The sequence below is a fragment of the Anopheles arabiensis genome, chromosome 3 (assembly GCF_016920715.1).
Source record: "Anopheles arabiensis isolate DONGOLA chromosome 3, AaraD3, whole genome shotgun sequence".
In the NCBI taxonomy this organism is placed as follows: domain Eukaryota; kingdom Metazoa; phylum Arthropoda; class Insecta; order Diptera; family Culicidae; genus Anopheles; species Anopheles arabiensis.
The window spans coordinates 66,404,761-66,427,247 of record NC_053518.1 but is presented as its reverse complement, the minus strand read 5'-3'; the positions used below and the strand labels follow the sequence as shown (position 1 = coordinate 66,427,247).

Here is a 22,487-nt window from a genome sequence, read left to right as displayed (position 1 = left end):
TGAGCTTCTTGAAGTGATGAGTTCTTTCTTTACTGATTGATAATGAATCTCATGACTCACGAGAAAAGGATGAGTTCTCATTTTAATTCATATCTTCTTTATTTATTCGTTCATCAAGCAAATATTCAATTCATTTCATTTCATTTCATTTCATTTCATTTCATTTCATTTCATTTCATTTCATTTCATTTCATTTATTAATACAATATCCGCCATCAAGGCTAAATAAGGCAGACTTAAAACTAAATAAACCCTAACAAATAAACAAAATAATTCATGAAAAACTAAGCCTAACTAAACTAGTCTAGACCTAGCAAAAAAATTAAAGAAAAAAAAACATAGGTAGAGCGTAGAGACTATCAAAACTTAATGAAACTTAGAAGAATAATTAAAGAGAATTAGAAGAAAAAATACGGTTACGGAAAGAGTTGAGAGAGGAGTCGAAATCAAAGAGATAGTAAAAGTGGTTAAACAACCTGAAACAGGATAGAATAGGATCATTGAAAGTATAAAGAGTATGACGTGTTTCAATTGACAGAGGATCACGAGGACGAAGGGAACGAGAGGGAACATACAACGAGATAGACGAGAGTAAATCAGGAGCATCAGTATCAGAAAGTAATAAGCCACCAATAAAACATGCCTGAGACACTTGGCGGCGGAAGCTTAAAGAGTGAAGATTGAATAACTGCAATCGCGTTTCATAGGGAGGTAGTGAGGCAGCACCGAACAAACGACGAAAAGCAACCCTGGTAAAAAGGCGCTGAATGCTTTCAATTCTCGAACAGCCATCAATAGTAGGAGGATTCCAGATGATGCTAGCATATTCAAGAAGAGGCCTTACCAGAGCACAATAAAGGTTTCTTAAGAAGCTTTGATCTCTAAAAATAGAGGTAAAACGTAAAATAAACCCAAGAGTTCGATTAGCTTTTAGTAGAACCTCATCAAGCTGCAGTTTAAAGTTAAGACGACTGTCGAGTATAATAGCAAGGTCACGGATGGACAAAACACGAGAGAGAGACGAGTTAGAGAGAGTATAGTTAAATGAAATAGGAGAAAGAGAGTGAGAGTGAGAATTCATGGGTAGACATGACAATTTTGAATTTAAATTGATTAACTGTGTTATTGACTGTTTGTTATTTGTTCAATGTATAACATTTTATATTCAGTCATTACCATAACACGCTTGAAATGACTTAATCAAAATGATATTTAAAAAATATTGCATTATATTTAACATATTTTATGCTATGTTTACATCTTATTTTTACATTTCAGCGTCTCAATTATTTTCATTTCTTCACAACGTTGAGAATCATGAACTTTGTAACGATTGTTTGTGCGCAAATGCTAGAAAATGGCAATTCAGATTATTAAGTTGATTTGACCTGAATTGAATAGTTATATGCTGGGAAATGTCCTATTATTTTATGTATGGAGCTTAATATTCTAGCTTATGTTTATAATTAATGTTTCTAAAATTCAATGAGTTATTAATTATTTCACTTTTTTAATATTTTTGCTTGTAGAAAGTGTTAATTAATTCTACAAAGAAAATAGTTTCTGAGGTAATATATTGTTTAGCGCTATAAAGGAATCTGAATTAAAATTTTCAGCAGCGTTGATACTGTTTGTACATTTTACGCACTTTTTATAACGAAATGTCCAAATTTATTATTAAAAAATTGTTGCGTGCTGTTGTCATCCATTTTATTCATTCGATGAACAATGTTTTACACTAATTGCCCCTTGAAGTGTGTCTTGTATTCGTTTTTCCTAGGAATCAGTCGTTTGATGCCATTAGCTCCTCAATATTAACTCTCTTGCTTTGCGCCGAGAAACAATTTCAGATATTTTGAATCATTACCTTAAAATGTTGATGTACAAAATCAATTTCCAATTTGCACATTGCGTCATAATACTACAAGAAAAATGAAACAGAACAACAGACATGGTAAATTACATCTACGTTTAGTGCAAAGCGAGTTCCCTCACCCAGATTTAACCCATCATTCACATTAGCAAAAGAGGTCAGCGGTCGTTGTGTGTCGTATCGTTAGATCTTGCCACGCGAAACGCTTGCAACGACGTATTTTGAGTTCGCTTTCCGCGCCTTGTATCGCTGCCTGGTTGGTGAAGTTTGTTTTCGCGTCTCGGTCAGCTGTTTGTGTAAACACACAACAACAAACCGCAGCAGCAGTGCACGCAACCGCGCGAAGTTTTGCCGGCGTCTGGGCGTGGGATTATTTACAGCCGTAGTCAGTGCAGGGTGGTGACAGGGCTTTAAATAATTAAATTTTATTATTATTACTGTTATTATAATGAAGTTAATTGAATTATTCTTGATCGATATTTTTCATTAAGAATTGACATAATAATTCAAATATATTTCAACAACGGTGCCTTGGAAAAGTGAATTTTTTTGTAACCATTTATTGAACACTTAGTTTTGAGCTCTAAGAAATAAATAAAATTACCTTATCACCCTGTAAAAGACGTAACTGTTGCGTGAAAAAATCTTCAATGAACCGCTACAGCTGCCCGGCGTAATATTGCGCATGCGCTCGTAAGTTCGATCCGCTCGCCAGTAGCATTGAATGACGGTCATGGTCATCACCGTGGAAACCGCGATGCACTTGAAGGGGTGGAATCGAAATGGAAAGCAAGGAGAGGGAGGGAAGAGGCTGTTTGTACGATTTACGCGCGGCCTGTTGTAGCGTACGAAACGTTGCGCCAAAACACGACGATGCAACATTGCGCGTCGCAAGTTGTCGCGTAGCTGGTGCTGGCCGTTTGTGAGTGGAAATTTTCGTTCCAAATTAAAGCACCATACACAGGTTAAAAATGTTTCAATATTAAAAATAGAAATACAGATTCTTTTTATTACACATTTAGTGGCAATCACACGCAATGCTAGGGTTACAATTAATCACAGTTCTACAAATACGCGCGGCCCATTACTTAAACAGCTTTCTTCGAACCTTCTCCACCAGGTTGCCGGTGCGGTTCGTAACCGACTGCTGTTTGTACTCCTCGATGAAAGTTCCGTACTCGGACCGCTTGGTAGGGTCTTCCGGGCCCCAGTCGGCCATGGGTCGCAGGACGGCTTTGCAGCGATCCCACCACACCAGGCCCTGCTTCTGCAGAATGGCGTAAACGGCCCAGCAGGGCAGCTGCAGAACGGCAAACGCGTACAGACACCAGCCGAGAGCTGAACAGAGGAGAAGGAGGACAAGATTTAAAATTAATAATAATTACAAAATAACAGATAGAAGATCGACTCACCATTGTAACCGAGCGGGACATTCTGCGGCTTGTACTGGACCAAGCTGACGAGCAGGATGAACAGCACCGTGATAGGCGTTACGATGCCCCAGCAAACGCGCCAAAACAGGCCCGTCTTGATGCCGAGCATGAACTCAATGTCCTTGCAGACCCGATTCACGCCATAGATCCAGGCAAAGGTGAGCAGCTCGAAGACGGCCAGCGTTATGGTTACCAGCGTGGCGCCGTAGTAATCCAGCAGCTCCAGTATGATCAAACCACCCTAATGTTGAGCCACAAAGAAAAAAAATGTTAGTGTTCATTCCGTACTAAAACTCTTCCCAAAGGCTCTTACCGGTGTGATGTAGACCAACCCAATGCAGAACCCTGCTAGCCCGACCGAGATCACGATCTTCCATCGCGCAATGTCCGGCCGCTGGTCATGGATGGCGGTAATCACGGACGTTACGATACCGATCAGCGTACCAATGCCGAGCAGGAACAGCATGAAGAAGAATAGCACCGAGAAGAACTGCGGCAGAAAGTCAAACTTGGCGATCGTGTCCGGGTAGGTGATGAAGGTAAGGGCTGGGCCACTTTGGACGACTTTGGAGATGTCCGACTGACCGGTGACGTGAGCTAGATGACCAATCACACCGAACACAACGCACCCGGCCACCAGTGAAGTGACAGTGTCGAGTGAGGTTATGATCAGCGCATGGCTGGAAATTGAGAGAAATCCAATAGAACATTAATGGCCATTCAAATTAAATCGAGTTAAAGTACTCGCTTACCGGTAGATGTTGTTGGAGAAGTCGTTAAAGGACGAATATACGATCAGTCCACCGAAGCAGATGGTCAGCGAGAAGAAGCACTGGGTGACGGCTTCGTACCACACTTCGATCGTGAGCAGCTTGTCCCACTGGGGTTCGAAGAAGTACTTGATACCCGTCCAGGCACCTTCAAGCGTTAGAGAGCGCACCAGCAGGACGGCAATGATGATGTACGGGAAGATGGCAAGGAAGTACGACACCTTGCCGGAGCTCTTAATGCCTGGAGAATTGTGGAACGAAACAAGAAGGTAAGTTAATGATTGTGGTTTAGGTTATAAACTCTCAAAAATCAGGTAGAGGTTAAATAGCTCCACAATAATTGGTAAAAGGTTTAGATCAAATATGAAAGATTTCTCCAAATCAAACTTCTTAACAGTAATCCGAAGAATAAGTGATAAAAACGTGTATGAGCTATTTTGATGATTTCATTTTCTTTTTTTTTTACTTTTTTTATAGACACACGATATTAACCGAAATTGCAATTTTTCCTTCATAAGATAGCTATATTATAAACGCAGTTCTTAGTACATTTTTAGAACATGTTTGTATATTCGTCCTTACGGACTTAATGAAATCAGCAGCTTGTCTATGTCTATTTGTTGTTGTTGTTATTTTTTATTTTATTTTTTTGCACAACAACCGCTGTTGGTCAAGGCCTGCCTTTACCCACTAGTGAAGTCAGCTCGGCTTTCAGTGACTTATTGCCTACCATAACAGGATAGTCAGTCCTACGTATGGGGGCACGGTCTATTCGGGACTTGAACCCATGACGAGCATGTTGTTACGTCGTACGAATTGACGATATTTATTATCCTTTAAAGGATCGTTTAAAGGATTTAATTCTATTTAACTCTTTATCTAATTGTTCTAAAATTAAGATGTATTCTGGATTGAAGCATGAAACTATGTGTGAAAATGATAACAGTTTTAATTTTATGTAGTAATTATAAAATGTAATCTGTTTAATTGCTGATGTTTACCCGATTCCACGAATATTCAGTATTAACAAATCATACATCTCTTCTCTATTATAAAATTCTAGTAAAGGCTGATCAGCGTTACTTTCCAGCGGTAGCTTGGATGTTTTTTGCTTAATTTACATCCATACAATGGCAACCACATCGACTATAGAAAACGCAACGCTGACTTAGTTTTTGGTATTTTGAAACGTATGGAGAACAATGATACAAATTACAGTCAGAATTGAATAATTGAACTTTTTTCCGTAGTCTTTTTCTATGCATGAGCCTAATTTTTGGTTTAAGCAAAGCTAAAGAATGTCTTCTACTACATGTAAGTAAAATGTTTCAATCAGTGGGCGATCAGTGGGTTCCAATTAGGGCGACGGTCCATGGGACGGTCCATGGGACGGGCATGTTATTAAAATGTCCGAGTTGACGATAGTACCGCGGGACCCCTCGATGCAACAAGAGATAAAAATAGGAAAATTGGACTGGGTGGTTCGATTAGTGAATCAGATTCAGGTACTATTCAGGTCCCGAAATATATAAGGAAGCAGTATCTGGGCTAGGAATCAGGATCTGTTCCATGACAGACATGGAATCTTAATCATTTCAAGGATCAGTAGGGGGTTCTGTTCCAGTACCGAAATGTATATGTTGCAAGATCTGCATGGAGTCAGGATCAGTTCCAGGACCGTTATGGGTTCAGTGTAGGTTCTGGTGTGGGTTTGGGATCAATTCCAAGGCCAGTACGGTTTTTGGAGCTGTTATACCGATATATATATATATATATATATATATATATATATATACAATTTAAGTACCGGTAGGGTAAAAATATCAATGTAAGGGTACAAATGTACTTTAATAGATTTAAAGTGTCAGGAAGGTAAATTTATGAATATTTTAACAGAAAGCAATGGGAATATGTTTTATCTTCGCAATCACAAGCATTTTAACCATCAAACACAACAAATTTACGAAAAAAAGTATATTGTTGTGACTGCTTCGTTGTACTTATAATGGTGGTATGGTTCCTATAGTCGTAGTATTGTGTTACTATTGTGTTGGTAAACAAAGATACCTAAAAACTGTGTATAATACACACGGAACTTAGTTTGAAGCTGTTTTCAAATGAATAGTAAGAATCACATCCATAATATTGTTTTCTTACATAATTTGATCGTAAAAATGTATTAAGTGTGATTAGTGATTGAAATATTAACTAAAAAACTTTATAACTGTAGTCTTTAAAAACCAGTAAGAGTAAGCTTGATTCGAAGTCGGTTATTCACTCAGTTGAATATACGAATTTTTAACTTTTTTGGTAAATTACTTACAGGAAACTCATTTCCGTTGCTTATTTTAGTGTAAACAATACGAAATGTTAACAATATCGCGGAAAAAATCTAAAATGTTCGCTTTTTACTAATTTTATAATTATGACCACTATAGCAACATGGCTGTTTTCTGTACCTATAATGGCACTATGGTAAAAAAAAAACAAATAAAAATGCGAAAATATGGTCAAAAGGCAATAAATATTAGTAAATCAATGACATTTCACGAAAGTTGTGTTAAAAAAATAATAATTGCATTGTTATGTGGTCATTTAAAACGTTAGCAAAAATATGAGTTTTGAAATCCTAAGGATTTTGGAAGAATGTTGACACATTTCACAAAATATGTTGTGTTTCTATCGCTGCAATGGAATGGCCCAATTTAACTTTTATAGCCTTTTTTAAAAGAACAGAGAACATTAAACAATGAAATAAATAAGTTAATTGTTCTTAATAATCTTATTATCACATTTTAGAGCCATACTACCACTATTGTTACTACACCACTATAGGTACGTTTACCCTAAAGGGTCAAGATATTTTTCAGATCCGGTATGGGAATGGGATCAACTTCCCGACCGGAATGGATCAGGATCAGTAAGAAGGATCAGTAAGGGGTTAGGATCAGTAAGGGGTTAGGATCAGTAAGGGGTTAGGATCAGTTCCACGATCAGGTTCATGACTAATTATAATACCTATACGGGAATGGAATCAGTTCCAGCACCAGAATAAGTTCTATAAAATTTCAGGATTACATGGGTTCGGGATTAATGCATCACTTGGAATTAAAAACCATATGGAATTTGCGTTGTATTTTAAGAAATCCGTTGCCTGCAGGTTATTATATACCCCAGAAATTATCTTGCATAACCCTGTAACCGGGCCAAATTAACTAGTTTTAAATAAATTTCATTTGTCATTGCAATTTGCAGAAATTTTCTAACAAGCAGAGCCATTTTCGTAGAAATAATATTGAAATGAAATGTATCATATATATTAATATGAAATACATGGTATAATAGACATGGAAATACATAGGAAATTCGGGAATTACATTGAACATGAACTGTTCACTAACTTGCTCTTCATTTAAACTGCAAGATTGCCAATTCTCTGAACTAAAAACTCATTATTTGAAAATATATTTCACCAATTGAACGGCTCTCGTTCGCTACAACAGTACAGCAGTCATCTGTTGTACGAACAAGTGTTTCCCGCATTCGAAATGCGAGGTGCAAAACATCATGTTTAATGTTCAATTCAGGCAAATTGAACTGTACCTTTGATCAGGATGCCCACGATGCAAATCCAGGAAGCGATTAGGCATAGTGCCAGCCGCCAGTCGGGATATCCCAACCCATCGTCCAGTGAGTCAGCGGCATGCATTACCGTTTTGCTGTGAAAATTGCGATAAAAACCACAAAGAAATCGATATTACTCTCTCATTTCGAAGTCCCTGAGAGGTGTCCTCAACTGTTCACTTACCGGAAGTACAGATCGGCAGAGGTTTTCGGTTGCGTTACGTTCGGTCCAAGGGCAATGCTACCGAGCCGGCTAGAATCGACACAGTCCGGCCAGGTTGGGTCACACTTAGCCCAGGGCAGCTCGGGATTGAACGAGGCAACCAGATACCGCAGGGTGACGGCCAGCACCGACGCATAGTAGGTGATGACGGTGAAGATGGCAACCGTTTGACCGACACCGATACCACGCATGGCAGGTGCTAGGTCGTACACCTTAACGCAACCACGGTTGGAAAACTGACCCAGCACCATCTCCAGATAGTAGATTGGGCGTCCGATGATAAACAGTACAATCAGGTACGGGATGACGAACGCTCCGCCACCGTTCTTGAACGCTGTGTACGGGAAGCGCCAGACATTGCCGAAGCCCACGGACAGGGCGACGCAGGAGAGTAGGAACTCGATGTTGCGGCCCCATTTCTCCCGAAGTGGTGGCTTTTCGTCGCTGGCGGTGGTGGTTTGGGGTGCTTTCAGATCGACCGTAGTGTGATGCTGTGAGTTGGAGGGGAAAAATGCAAACAAGTGAATGTGAAATCTCACGTACAATGTGTGGGTTGTTATGTGAATTTTTGGAACCCGGGACGGTGTTTATTTGCCAACAACTGTCATACGCGTTAATTTGCGAGTTTGTTGAATTATGTTTGATGTATGCACAGCTTTTTGAAACTACGCAGATTTTTTTCGTAGCAAGCAAATACTGGATAGGGTTTGAGGTCCTCCGATGCAATGTTTGAGTATAGCATGTTTCAATAGTTGTCAACACGAATACAATCTATTTGATTTGCTTACTATGTCACATAACTAGTTTTGGAGGTTTAATGGTGCCTTAGCATCCCTCTCACGAGTTTAATTAGTTCCGTGCGTCGATATTTGAACCCAAAATGGATACATTGCAAAACCGGGTAATAAAAGGATGTATGACGGGACCGGTTTGAATCGTTCTTTGAAATCCCACTTGACGGGAATACGAACTCAAACAATTGGATTAATTGTACATTGGCCAACCAAAATGCTCTTTTCTGTGGTAGCCATGTGTACTTGTATTCAAAATAAGTGTATAATTGAATATGTGTAGTAAAGTTTGCTTGACAACACCAAAATGGACTTCATAGGTGACTTGAAATTTTGGACAACAAGGGAAACAGATATAATTGCCCTAATTATACCGTTTCTAAACATTACTAATGATTTCTTCATATCAAATGACCTAGTTGAACAATTTAGATCAGGCAGGCACTATTGTTGTATGTAGATCGCATGTATGGACTTTAACAATTAAGATTTTTTTTTACTGTTGTTACTGTATTTAGCAGTAGATGGAAGGCCAGCAGCATTTTAAAACTAAAAGTGACACAAGTGATTCATCTTCATACATTTCTGGACCTATTTTCTGAATTTTTTTATGGTCATAAGTTGGAGACGTAGCTTTTTTTATATATTTTAATAATAAATATATACTCATACGATTCAGATAATTTAAAACTCTAGAGCTAGAGACACTTATCGGTGGGATATATCCAACTTCAACATTGTAGTTATGACCAAAACTGCACATTCTGTAGGCGTCTTTTACTGATAAGAAATCATTAAACTTCTATTTAAACTCTCCAAATGACAGGGTGTCTTGCTCGACAAAAAATCACGCACGTCCTCAAAATCAAAATATGGATGAGGATTGTGCATTATATAGCACTAGAACATAACTACTATGGAGATAGTCTGCTAGTATACTTGTCAACGCGCAGACACGTTGTACGAGTCGTCAGAGGTTCAAAACACGAGTGGAAAGATGCTTTTCGCATTCGTTTGACGGATTCGCTTTAGAACACCAATAACAGCTTTCTCATTTTGTACCCACCCAACACAGGCAAGGCCCACTCACACAAATTCCTAAGTGCATTTTTCGAAAATCTTGAGCAACACTGCTAACGGACTGGTTTTATTTCATGGTTGGAAATCCACAAAACTATATTGGAAAAGCTACACCATCGGAAATACCCAAACGCCTCTCTCCACTTTAAGGTTCCAATATCACTTCCATGCGCGTACTACCACCATCGGTCACCAATAATCAACAAGCACTGCGCGTGCTTTGTCCACTTTCGAAATAAACCAACTGCGGGCCGGCGCCAGCCAATTTTCTCAATTGCTCGCCGTCCGCCCGGCTTGCTACCGTTTACGCCTACGCACACACACACACACACACCGAACGCTCACACTTTCCTTACGGCACACGTGCTTTTTGACGTCGCGCATGGTATCGCGCTTGAAACCAGCGTCAACTGCGGTTAGCACCTTTGCACCACTCGAGATTGTGTTTTTTCCCTCCTACCACACAAAGCAGGCGAAGATCTTGTTTGGCGAGATGGTTTTGGCCGGCCCAGGCCAGGCTTACGTAATGAGCGGCAAAATGAGTCACAAACGGGTTTTTTAAATTGCGATCGTGCGCGCGCGCGCACGTGTTTCACGGAGTAAAGAAGGGAAAAATTGGCTTTTCTTGGCTGGTGTGCACTTTCCAAAAAAACACTCCCCGTACCTTATGATGATGGTTGTGGTGGTGGTGGGGCTGGTTGCCCGCAAGCCCCCCGACCGGCAGCGTGTCGGCATTCCAGGTTTCATCACCGACGTAGCTTCGATTTTCCATTCCGCTCGGTCGTTGGGGGAAAAACGTGGGAATTCCCGAACCGTGGCCACTCTTCTCGTCCTCGTGTGGCCCTTCTCTCGCACACTTCTTGTACGCGCTTGCACACCGAACTTTCTACGCTACCGAATGCACTTTCTTGGTCTTGTCTTGTGGTTTCGCGGGTTTGCTTGTGCCGCTCCGCGAGTTACAACGTCCGCTCAGGTGTAGCGTCGCGAGCCAAGTGAACGGCGGTTGCGTTTTTTGGCACGCGGTCACCACTCGCGCAGAGTTCCAGTCGAGTGTGGCGGGCTCGGGTGCGCGCGCGCTCGCGCTCGGCTGTGTGCGCGAACAAATATCAAACGAAAGGCGACACAAAAATCCCCCACTAAACGGGCGCACACACAAACAAAAAGTAGTAGAATAGGAGGGGGGCACTAATATTTAGACAGCAGCAACAGGTTGAACGTGATGGTAGGGAGGTGACGACCCACAGCTTCCGCGGACGGGCCTCTGTGTTGGAGACTCCAGTGGAGGGAAAACCCTACAGCCACCGACCTCTCCCTGTGCCCACTAATTCACTTTCGATGAGTCGATCAGGTTTTGAACCGGCTTTGAACCTACACACACACACACACGTTGTCAGTCGCAAAGGTAGGGCCTGAAATGGGCAAATGCTCTCTCGTGTGTCTAAGCAGGCCTTGACATGTGTGTTGTTGATGAAACGAGCGCGCGCCAAAACACACGCTTCGCGACAACGCGATCATTGCACTGCGGGGTTTTTTCCTGCGTGCGTATATGTATTGGTGAATCTAACGTAGAACCGTTGACACATACCGCACACGACCCGGTTTGGTTTTAGTGGATGCAGATTTTCCACCTCCAATGTGCATGCAATGTTGGAATTTCCACACACAAATGTACACCAACACCGTTTGTGGGGGTTCGCCGTTTTGGGTTTGGCCGTAGGCAAAGGGCCAACAAAAAGCGTTCCGCGAACGGAAGATCGAATTAATTGACCCAGGAATGCAGGTTGCATGCATGTGTCGCCTGATCGGCACTCAAGTAGTGACTCAAGTAGTGACATCATTGCGCTATTCGATCCTGGGATATACCGACGCGCTAGAAGATGCAGGAAAGGCATCCCGGGAATCTGAGGGAAAACGTGCTTTTTTACGAAGAGAAAGCAAATGAATGGGTTGGAAGTACGCTGACTGACAGTTTTCTTATCAATGATTCGTAGCAACACCACGTCACGGGCGTGATTGTGCTGTGAGACGTGTGCGCTTTGTTTGAAAAGAGGTAATGGTAATGTTCTGCGTCATTTACTGAAACAGGCATATTAAATAATGTGCTCTAGTGGCAAATGCGCTCAGGTTGTGGTTTTTATTGTTTAGTATAGAGCAGCTTCTTTTTAGATTTTTATCTTCAAACTCTATATGATAGGAACTCTATTTTATCGCCAAATAACATATGACTGGAAGGGTTTAGGCCCGATTTGGGTATATTATATGAATTGAGCTGCATTTGAACGCTATAGGGAAGATCTCTATTAAATACTTTATCTCTAGCTCAATTACCTTAAATACAAGATACTGTTGCATTGGAAGGTCATGTTTTGATTTTGCTGAATTCTGCAGATCAGACACTAAAAGACCTGAAATTTATCTGCAAATTGGATATCTATTTATAAAAAAATAAACACTTCTTGCGACATAAAAGGAAGAATATTACGATTGTTCATAACAATTAAATAACAATTAAACGTCACCACAAAGCATTAAATGAAGTTTTGAGAACATTTAAGTCAAATAATTAACCGCTCACTTTCTTACTTACTTACTTATCCGGCGCTACAACCGCTTTGCGGTCTTGGCCTGCCTCAGGAGTGTCCGAAACCGCTCACGGTCTCACGCCTTCGTCTGCCAGTCCGTTATCCCGGCCTTAATGGCGGACGCCTCCACGCCATCTTGCCACCTCAATTTGGGCCTACCACGCCTCCTCTGTCCTTGTGGACGGCCTAAAAAGACTTTACGGGCTGGGTCGTCCGTTTCCATGCGTATAACATGGCCAGCCCACCGGAGCCTGGCGAGCTTTATACGCTGTACGACAGTGAGGTCGCCGTACATCTCGTATAGCTCGTCATTATAGCGGCTCCTCCATTGTCTTTCCACACATACTGGGCCAAGTATCCTTCTGAGCATCTTCCTCTCGAACGCGGCTAAGAGGGTTTCGTCAGATTTGGACAGTGTCCATGTCTCAGAGGCGTATGTGAGCACTGGTACTATATAGGTACTATATAGTCCCAGCTTGGTCCGTCGCGACAGGTTCTTTGAGGTGAACTGCTTTTTCAGGCTCACTTTCTAATTATTATTAATAATATATGCACCTCAGGGATATTTGAGGATGATATTTTGAGTACTTGCAAGGAAATGAATCTAACATTCCGTACAAAACCACACATCAATATCAGACTTATTCTTAATTATTCGGGACCTTAAACAAGATAAACAAATCCTCATTTATCGTGCATTCAAAAGGGGTAATTCATGTACGATGATTCTAACCTGTTTAAATTTATGTACAAATTATCATCTTTATTTCAAACCGAAAGGCAAGAAATGAGTAATGTTGATATGGAAACTTTGTCCGAGTATCCATATTCTTATATGTTAGAGCATATCTGTAAGATATCAACCAACGATCTCTGATCCTCCAGAGGAGGATTACACATGTTTCCAAGAAGATGTGGTATTAAAGATACTACAGCTGATTTCGTATGTTGTAATTCGGTTCAACGAGTGACAGTCATCATGGTAATAGGTCAAATCTAACAATTGCAATTTACATATCGACTTACTGTAAAGCTTATTGCGGTGAGTAAGAACGAAAAATTTATCATTTCATCGAATCCTACAAATCAATTAAAAATTGGGTTTTTCACTATCTCTGTTAGTACATCGCCGGGAGGTTTAGATAATGTTATCTGCATTATCCATTATAATTAATCTACGTTGCAGTAATAATACTATAATCTACAGAGTTTTAATGCAAAATTAACTGACAGTCAAAATCTACATTCATGTTAAAACTTTACCCACCTTAAAGCGACGTGAATCTTTAAAAACTAATGCCTACCCACATCACACCATTTTATAGCTTTTTGCTGCACAGGTTTGCGAGCGATCTTCTCCACCGTTCTGCAAACCTTGAACTTAATCACCGTTCAACGGTTCATTGCAATGGAGCGTTGCCATTGTGGGATTCCCACTCACTTTGCTGACAAACCTGGTGACTAAAGATGAAGCGACGAACGTGTGCTAGCAACAAGATAAATGGTACTATCAGCTGGATTAGGTAATGCAATTCCAAAAGCTGCACAACTAGTTGCCTTAAGTATGCAAGGGATGAGCAAAATTGTCTGATAAATTGAAACAACAACGTGATTTTAATACCCTTTGCCTTTGCTCAGCTACAATGCAGGGCTTCCCAACTTCTTGATTTGCATGACATATTATCCCATTTCTTGCTGTGGGTGATAACAGTACAGTTCAAATGTAATATAAGAATCTCTCATCAATTTATTCTAGAAATGTACGATCTTAAATTATTCTCGACGTTCATAATACTAACGAAATGCATTGATTAAAAAGATATTCCTCGTAGCTAAGATACTGTTGTCCTGCTTATTGGCTTAAAACGCTTTGCTTTGTAGCATTATTTATTTGTGAAACTATCGAAATAAATCCATGCGGTAAATGCAATAAATGCGAAACAAAAAAAGAAGGAAATCCCAAAGTCTCACTTCAACTGAACACGTTGTCGAACATCCTTCGCACTAGCGAACGATCCCGCGGCAGTGATTGTTCGTGTTTGTACACCGACTCGTGATACTTGGCATTTAGTTCGGGGTCTTCCGGGCCCCAGTCGTGCGTTGGTTTGAAGCAGTGCAGCAGACGATCGCGCCAGTCCGGCTCCTTGCGCTTGAGGAAGGTGTAGATCGCCCAGGCGGGCAGTTGCAGCACGCCGGCAGCAAAGATACACCATCCAAAGGCTGTACGATTGGGAGAGAAAACATGTAATCTTAAAGTGTTTTTTTTTCTAAGTAAGAAGCCTCTTCACGTGTTGCCTCACCATACATCCCATCGGGATAGACGTAACCGTTGAAAGTGAACGTTTCGTACGTTGCGATGTGGTACAGCAGAATGGCGGCCAGTAGCGTCGGCGTAATAAAGCCCCAGCAAATGCGCCAGTAAAGTCCCGTTTTAATGCCCAGCATAAACTCAATATCCCGACCGATACGGCTCACCCCATAGATCCAAGCGAAAGTGAACATCTCGAAGACGGCTAGCACGAGCGCAACGAACGAGGCGCCGTAAAAGTCCAAAAAGTCCAGCACATACTGTCCGCCGGGCGTTGTGTAGATGATGCCAATCCCATACCCAACGATCGCAATTCCTACCGCCACCAGAGCGGGCTGAAGCTGGGGAAACCGATCGCGAATCACTGTCATTATCGTGGTGGCCATACCGACGTTGCTGCCAATGCCCAGCACGAACAGCATCAGGAAGAAGGCGATCGCGAAGAACTGCGGCCAGAAGGTGAACTTGGCGATCGCGTCCGGGTAGGTGATGAAGGCAAGGCCGGCACCGCCCCGCACCACGTGCTTAATGTCGGGCGCTTCCAGCACGTGGGCGAGGTGGCCAATCACGCCGAAGACGATCAGCCCGGCCAGCATCGACGTGAGCGTATCCATGATCGACACGATCGTCACATCCCTGGTGGAAATGGAATTGAAAAGAAACAATCATTCAGAAATCATTCGCAGAAGATCACGAGCATGCACGAACCGGTACACGTTGTTGTGGAAGCGATTGTAGGACGAGTACATCATCACGTTGCCGAAGCAAATGGTGAGTGAAAAGAACACTTGCGTAACGGCCGCGTACCACACCTTCGCCTCCAGAATGCGATCCCACTGCGGTTTGATGAAGTACAGCATACCGTCGGCGGCACCCTCCAGTGTGCAGGCCCGGATGAGCAGCACCAGCATAACGACGTACGGGAAGATAGCCAGGAAGTAGGCAACCTTTCCGGAGCTTTTAATTCCTGCGAATGGGAAGGGATAGTGAGTAAAGATGTTTAGATTGTTTGAAGCAGAGTTGGCACTGCACACTGTACCTTTGATAAGTGTAAGGCAAATGCAGGTCCAGGGGACGAGTAGGCACAGCACCAACCGCCAATCCGGTGTACCGATGCCATCGTGTATCGTGCTGGCCTCCTTGAGAACGTCCTTGCTGTGGGGAAAATGTTATAGAAATGAGATGTAATTAATCTCTGGTACGTTGCTGCTCGCTTTTTGATCATATGGCAATTGAATATCCGCATGCATGATAGGAACATAATGAAACAATATTAAAGGTCAAGGCCTGCCTGTACATTTACTTGTGGGCTTGACTCTCGGTGACTTAATGATTCCACCCATAGCAGGATAGTCAGTCCTACGTATGGTGACACGGTTCATTCGGGGCTTGAACTCATGACGGGCATGTCGTTAGGTCGTTCGAGTTGACGACTGTACTACGGAATCGGCTTTCTGAGGTTATTACCAATAATTAAAAGAAATTTGTAATGTATAGTAGCAGATTGCAATGTAGGCAACATAAATCTGAACCTATCTAAGGCTTACGTGCTTTTAATGAACTTTATTTTATTACATAATGGTACTCTAGGCAGAAGTAGGAACCAAAACTTTTACTCTGTCATATCTTATCTTTCAGAATTGAACTTTTTCTGACGCATCAAATGATTAAAGACTTGCAAAAAGAGCAAAATAGGCGCGTTAACAAGGAGAAAAAATAAATAAAACAAAAATGCTATTCACGACTTCCGTTGCAACCTAACAAGAGCATTCAAGACTAGCTTGTAGTATTTAATGGGAAACGAACCGGATGAGAATAGAATCCCGTTTACCCTTGAAATGATCCAACGCAGTGTCAATCCAAAAGGCTTGGTTATTCTACTTTGTATCACAGTTGCTCCATAATTGGAACCTAGGCCTTGCCCAACATGATGCAATTTTACCGCAGAGGTCCATTTCAATGTCAATGTCCGCTAAACAACCTATTAAGCAATTCACAAAAAAACTCCCTAGGTTATCATAGCTAACCAAGCTAAAGATAACGCCATGCCGGCGTAGAAACACTCCATTCATAGACACTTTGAAATGCCCAATAAAAGAGCCAAATGCCGCCCGTGCGTACCAACGATTAGATTAGTTGCTGGCTACACTAGATAGCTTTAAAACGGGCAATTCTTATTGTTATAAAAGAGGCAAAATTGCTTTTCTGTGACAAAGACACAGAAAACGCAATTGGCCTAGGTCTACCTTAACCCCTCTTGGGAATGGCAATATACATCTTTGGATTCTTATTACTCAAAACAGTCAAGTTTTCTATTTGGGTGTGTGGTAAGACGGTTGTCTGTAAGACCATCCATGGTGGAAAATGAATCCGTCTTACGTAACAGGGGCAAGTTAGTTTATCCAAAAGCCCTCTAGAGCTAAAAGTTCGGAAAGCCTTACTTTTAAATACTATCATTTCACAACTGGATGCCTCTGGATCAGCAGTATTGATTATTCTTCGTCCAGGCAAAAAAACACCGAGCGATAACCTTTGTATCTTTTGGAATTTTATGGAAATGAAATGGAGCATACATTTCTATTGGAGAATGTGTGTTCCCATAATCTTGTGTAAAAAATTCTTGAAAAATATTTTTTATCGTTTACTGATTCAATCATTGGAATTGATCAGGACCTGCCTAGCTCCTGTGAGCTAGGGCAAGCTAGTCTCCTAGGCTTTTCATGTCTTGTTTTACTCACAGTAAGGACTTTTTTGCAACCACGTCCAAGCTTAACATTACACCTCACGCCAGTGCAATATCTTCGATTTATATAATTATTTTGAACTCTACCGATTGCACTTTAATCATCTGAATATTCCCTCCTTCCTTCCAAATACTCACACAAAGTACAGCTCGGCCGAGGAGACGGCGGTCGCGGTCGAGTTTTCTGCCATGTTCGTGATCAGCCGCGAATCGATGCAGGTCGCGTTCCAGGCGTCGTTACACTCGCTCCACGGCAACGGATCACCGAACGACGCGATCAGGTACCGCATCGTAACGGCCATCAGCGACGCATAGTACGTCATCACGATGAACGTCGAGTAGGTTTGCCCCACCCCAATGCCTCGCATGGCCGGCGACGCATCGTAAACATTGATACAGCCCCGGCTCGAAAACTGACTGATCAGCATCTCCAGATAGTAGATCGGACGCCCGACCAGCAGCAGCACGATCAGGTACGGTATGACGAACGCACCGCCCCCATTCTCCAGCGCCGTGAACGGAAAGCGCCACACATTCCCCAGCCCGACCGAGAGCGCGATGCAGGACAGCAGGAACTCGATATCTTTGCCCCACTTGTCCCGTTGCACCTTGTGGATGTTCTTCATCAGGTTCATCTCGGGCAGTGCGCCGGTCCGACTGGTGTTGCCGCCGGTCGTCTGTTCCGGTAGCTGCTGGAACTGGTTAACCTTGGCACTGGACTTGGCGGTGTCGGCGGCGAGGCTTGGTTTGGTTGCCGTGTGTGAGGTCCGTTCGCTCGTCAGCACGGGCTCATCGTTCTCAAAGGCCGGATTACTGGTCGCCATCGTGTTGTGGGGAAGTATTATGTTTTTTTTTATGAAGTGAACTGTTTGCTTTTGGGAGCTTCTTCAGGGAATGGCTTTGGCACTGCAGGACTGTAGCTTGTCGAAGCTAAACACACACTCTCACATACACAAGCACTAAATACACAACGCAGGGATAGGGAAGACTGTGTCTACCTTACAGAAGCAACAGTAGGAAGGGTTTGTTGGTGCAAGGTAACATCCTACGGGGAATATCCATCTACGGGTACAACTACGACACGACTGGTTAAGGTTTAAGCAAGCGAACCTACTAATACTACCGTGAGAACCTGATTGCTCAACAGGGCAACTCTGTCCACCGGACGATGCCACAGTCTTTAAGCTGCACAGCAAAGCGAGGTGCCAAAGCGCTACTAAGTCCGCGGGCCGAACCAAAGAACGGCGCGGGTCGACCGATCATCGCGGCACGTGCTACTAACTGGATTAGTGTTGGCGCCGCCGGTCTCGGCCGACTCGGCCGCAATATGTGTGTCACAATAAATTCGCAAGTCAAGATCAAACAGTCGGAACTCACTCTGTATGTGTGTGTGCGTGTGATGTGGGCTCGCCGCAATCCTTTTGCGCCCAACAGTATATGAACCAGTACAGTATATTAAAACCAATTATGTCCACTTAAGTTGTGGTTATGCCGACGGCACGCCGACGCTTTCGCTTTTGATGTGGTATGCGAGGTTATGCGCTTTGAGGTGCAATTGTGTCCCGCCGGGTGATGATTTCGATTCCTTCGGTCCTGCTAGGTCGGTTCACTTCACTCACACACCATACCGTGCGGCTCAACGGCTGGCAGCAAACTGACCAAAAAGCTTGGGACGTTGGGCCGGGACTGGCCGTGTGTTTCCTCCGATGAGGGTCTAATCGAGAGACCAGGGAGAGACCGAAACTTAAGCACCCAAACGGCCGCGGGCGGGCCACACTATTTAGTGTAAATGACTCGCTGACAATTATAATACCTTCGGCAAACAAACATTCGGCTCAGCACTGAGCAAAAGGGACGAGGCGAAGGAGAAAAGGCAAGAACAAAAAGGTAACCGAAACATGCACCGGCACCGGCAAAAGACGATGCGAAACCTTGCAAGTGCCGCTGGTAGCATTTCTTCAGCGATGTTCCGCCGCTATACACGCCTCGGCGTTGAGGCGAAAGTAGCGCAAAGTCCGTACCGGGAGTAGACTGAAGGTCTGACGCCCGTAAACCGTTCAGGATGGGATAGACAAGGATCCACGAAACTAACACCTCCGAAAATTGGGCACTAGCTCCACGGTACAGTGCACTAGCGGGAATGTTTAAGACGCTGGCAACGCTGCATGCGTCTTTCTACTGGGTTGTTTTTTTCGGGTGGTACGGTAATTTGATACACGCATCGGGCAGGGGGATGCGATATACGGGATGCGAAGTGGAGGTGTGAACTGCATTGGCCCTGATGAGGGCCCTCCAGCCCCGAGGGAGCCTATCGTATGACGGGTGTACAGTGTTGAAATTCGGAGAATTTTGCCAAACCTACGCACGTACAGTGCGTGATGGAGCTGTGGCGCTTCTGAATGTAAATTTGTATTGTAGACGGACATTAAAAGGGCTCAAAATTTTAGCTAAATATGCCGATTTCGTGATTAAAAAAAACAAAATTTCCCTTTAAAGAGGGAGTATTCTACGATATCAACTATGTCTGTTTATAAATGTGTCAACCTTCAAATACTGTCACTGTTGACCGTTTGAAAATATGTAAAGAAATGCTCGTTCGTGGAGTCCCTGATAAAGTTTTTTTTTTGTGACAACAGAACTTTATCTAAGCATTTCGAACAGTTTTTAGCAAAAAACCTCCTCAAAACTACCCATTAGTGTATTGTTTTACTAAAGCATTTTTTATGGAGAATTATCTATAACGCCATTAAAGGTATGAAATGTGGAACATATTTTTGTTTTAAAAAAATATGTTAGGCTCACAAGTTTGACAAGTACTACAAGTTTGACTAATAAACAAATTTTTTTTAAATATCAAAGTCTCCTTCAGTCTCATACATTGTTGAGTTTTTCTACTCAGATTCATATGCATCATGCTCTTATGTATCGTATGCAAGTTGTACGATAAATCTGCCAATTTGCAAAGATTTTGTAATGTCAAATAAATGCAGCTTCTTAGGCGGTCATCAGGATTTTTTTAACTTATAACTGTGAAATTACAATTACAAACAATAAGTCACTGAACCCCAAGCTCACTAGTGGGTACAGGCAGGTCTTGACCGACAGCGGTTGCTGTGCCAAAGAAGAAGAAGAAGTAGAAGAAGAACTGTGAAATTACTCGCAACCGATTTTATAACTCATTTTAGGGCATCCTTTTTTTGTCCTTTGCTGTAACCGCAGCGTCATTGGTTTTGCTTTTTAACCGCCCAAATGAGTGACGTTTAGCCGAACGTTTGCGGTGGGTGATTTAGAATGATCAATTTTTTAATGAGATTCGACATTCTTAGGTTCAGTTTTAATCCGTGTTGACGTGGGGTGGCGTTTAAGATGATGGGGCCTGTCAGGTTTTAAACAGGTTTTTGTTGAAATGAAGAACTTTCCAATTTGAAGTACAAAATACTGTACAAGTTGTTGGAGAGAATGAACATCCTCGCTGTTAAAAGGCGACCCATGCTGTTCATTTTATTTAGAAAAAAAAAAATACACACACATACACAAAACACAAACAAATTGAAATAAACTATCCCAAATAAATGCACGTGCCAATTCTTCAAATTAATCGATGCGAGAAAAGGAACAAGTTTGCGCCAACTGAATTAAACAAATTTCAAAGATAGCACTCCCGATCGCTCCGTTCATCGGTCGACGTTTTCACCACAAAAGGCTTCTACGAACATCTTCCTCAAGCAACGCAACGGTACGCTTTTGAATGGTTTTGATCGGCTAGACGGAAAAGTTTTACAAACAAATGCAAATTAAATTCAGCCCCTGTTCGTTCATCACGTGCCTTTAATTACGTGCCGGCCATAGTTTGCTCGCCGGGTGTGTGAGGCTGGATGATTGAAATTCCTTTCAAGGTTGTCTAGGGATGAGCTCGTTCAATCCACTATGCTGTACTATGTAATCTGCACTTTATTCGAGCAAGTTTGATTGAATCGTTGCCGGCATCGTAGTAAAGATCTTGTGGGGTTTGAGTGAATTGATTTCGTGGCTTTACTACGCTGTACATTGCAAGCGAAGCTTGAAATCCGGTTCGAAGGACCAAACAATTTCATCGCAGCTCTTACTAATTGTCGGCTGCATCACTTTGTGGTGCAAAGGAACTTTAAAAGGAAAACATTTTCAAACACACCATGCACCAAACAGATCAAAATCACTACCACTAAGCCTTTTTTTTGCCAAATATTAAACGCAAATACGACTTCTGCTCGATTAAAGTAATCCCATCACAAAATCTGCACGAAACTACAATCTTCCACCGTAGCCCTAGAAGCACCCGACGACACGAGCAAACAGTTTGTTGTCTTCCACGTCTCCATCTTTATTACACCTGTTGCAACCCACGAAACCGGTTCGATGATCTTTGCAACCACCTCCCCCGTGTGTCGGTTCCAGTTAAGCGAAATGTAACCATTTAAAGCGCCCCCTCTGTGGCGTTCCGGGTGGCGGCAAATAATCAAACGCTTTATGGCAGACCGGATAGTTAATATTTGTGTAGTAAAGCACGAACTACGACCACGTGCACGGGCGGTCAGGCTAAACTAGATTGCGCCAAGCGTTCTAAATCCCTTTCGCTGCACAAATAGACAGCGTGTTGCCGCAAGTTCTAACTGGCTTTACTGCAAACACTAAACGTGCCGCCGTAGGTGTGCTGTGGGGTGTCACGCCTTTATGTAATGTTCACTGCGCTGCGGGACGCGGGCAAAACTTTCACTTTTGGGGGAAGTTTTGGGAGAGCTTTGAATTTTGAGTGTCGCTTTCCGCTTTCTTCCCATGGCGCAACGAGCTCACCAATGAGTTCACTAACAGCTGGGCACACTATTCACCTCTCACATGTGCTGTGCGTCCTGCTACTAAGGCGGACATCGCCGTACTGTTGGGTCGGTGCCAGCAGTCTAGGCACCGGCACCCACTCCACTACATACTGTGGCGGCTGCTGTGACTGTGCCGTGTGCGCTCTACCTCACGTACCTTCCCGTTGCTTGTCGCGCTGGCTCCGTCACCCTCGGCTGCACAATGCA

General features: G+C 42.7%; 2 protein-coding genes across 10 annotated transcripts; both read right to left on the bottom strand.

The window, feature by feature from the left end:
- Positions 1-2,847: 2,847 nt before the first annotated feature.
- On the bottom strand, positions 2,848-10,874 carry LOC120900760 (sodium-dependent nutrient amino acid transporter 1-like). Of its 3 annotated transcripts, none has more exons than XM_040308205.1 (7): positions 10,459-10,874; positions 7,885-8,414; positions 7,680-7,795; positions 4,059-4,317; positions 3,620-3,986; positions 3,286-3,547; positions 2,848-3,211 (listed from the first exon to the last, which is right to left on the bottom strand). In XM_040308205.1, exons 1-7 carry the CDS (start codon positions 10,564-10,566, stop codon positions 2,958-2,960), a joined length of 1,896 nt encoding a protein of 631 aa, XP_040164139.1. In that variant the 5' UTR covers positions 10,567-10,874; the 3' UTR covers positions 2,848-2,957. The 3 variants fall into 3 exon arrangements, with proteins under 3 accessions (XP_040164139.1, XP_040164140.1, XP_040164141.1); XM_040308206.1 differs by lacking the exon at positions 10,459-10,874 and adding an exon at positions 9,781-10,196; XM_040308207.1 differs by lacking the exon at positions 10,459-10,874 and adding an exon at positions 9,805-10,194.
- Positions 10,875-14,098: 3,224 nt separating this feature from the next.
- Positions 14,099-22,382, bottom strand: LOC120900759 (sodium-dependent nutrient amino acid transporter 1-like). 7 transcript variants are annotated; one of them, XM_040308198.1, is made up of 6 exons: positions 22,258-22,367; positions 17,566-18,501; positions 15,724-15,839; positions 15,393-15,651; positions 14,677-15,320; positions 14,099-14,596 (listed from the first exon to the last, which is right to left on the bottom strand). In XM_040308198.1, the coding sequence occupies exons 2-6, from the start codon at positions 18,249-18,251 to the stop codon at positions 14,349-14,351; spliced, it is 1,953 nt and encodes a 650-aa protein (XP_040164132.1). In that variant the 5' UTR covers positions 18,252-18,501; positions 22,258-22,367; the 3' UTR covers positions 14,099-14,348. The 7 variants fall into 7 exon arrangements, with proteins under 7 accessions (XP_040164132.1, XP_040164137.1, XP_040164136.1 ...); XM_040308203.1 differs by having other exon boundaries at positions 17,566-18,240; positions 22,258-22,319; XM_040308202.1 differs by lacking the exon at positions 22,258-22,367 and adding an exon at positions 18,805-19,930 and having other exon boundaries at positions 17,566-18,240.
- Positions 22,383-22,487: the final 105 nt, after the last annotated feature.

Coding starts and splice junctions, on each gene's coding strand:
- LOC120900760 (XM_040308205.1), bottom strand. CDS start 10,566: ATGGAAAATCGAAGCTACGTCGGTGATGAAACCTGGAATGCCGACACG. Junction 7,796..7,884: donor TCTGCCGATCTGTACTTCCG/GTAAGTGAACAG, acceptor CAATTTTCACAG/CAAAACGGTAATGCATGCCG. Junction 3,548..3,619: donor GGTTGGTCTACATCACACCG/GTAAGAGCCTTT, acceptor GCTCAACATTAG/GGTGGTTTGATCATACTGGA.
- LOC120900759 (XM_040308197.1), bottom strand. CDS start 18,251: ATGGCGACCAGTAATCCGGCCTTTGAGAACGATGAGCCCGTGCTGACG. Junction 15,840..17,565: donor TCGGCCGAGCTGTACTTTGT/GTGAGTATTTGG, acceptor TTTTCCCCACAG/CAAGGACGTTCTCAAGGAGG. Junction 14,597..14,676: donor CTATCCCGATGGGATGTATG/GTGAGGCAACAC, acceptor CCAATCGTACAG/CCTTTGGATGGTGTATCTTT.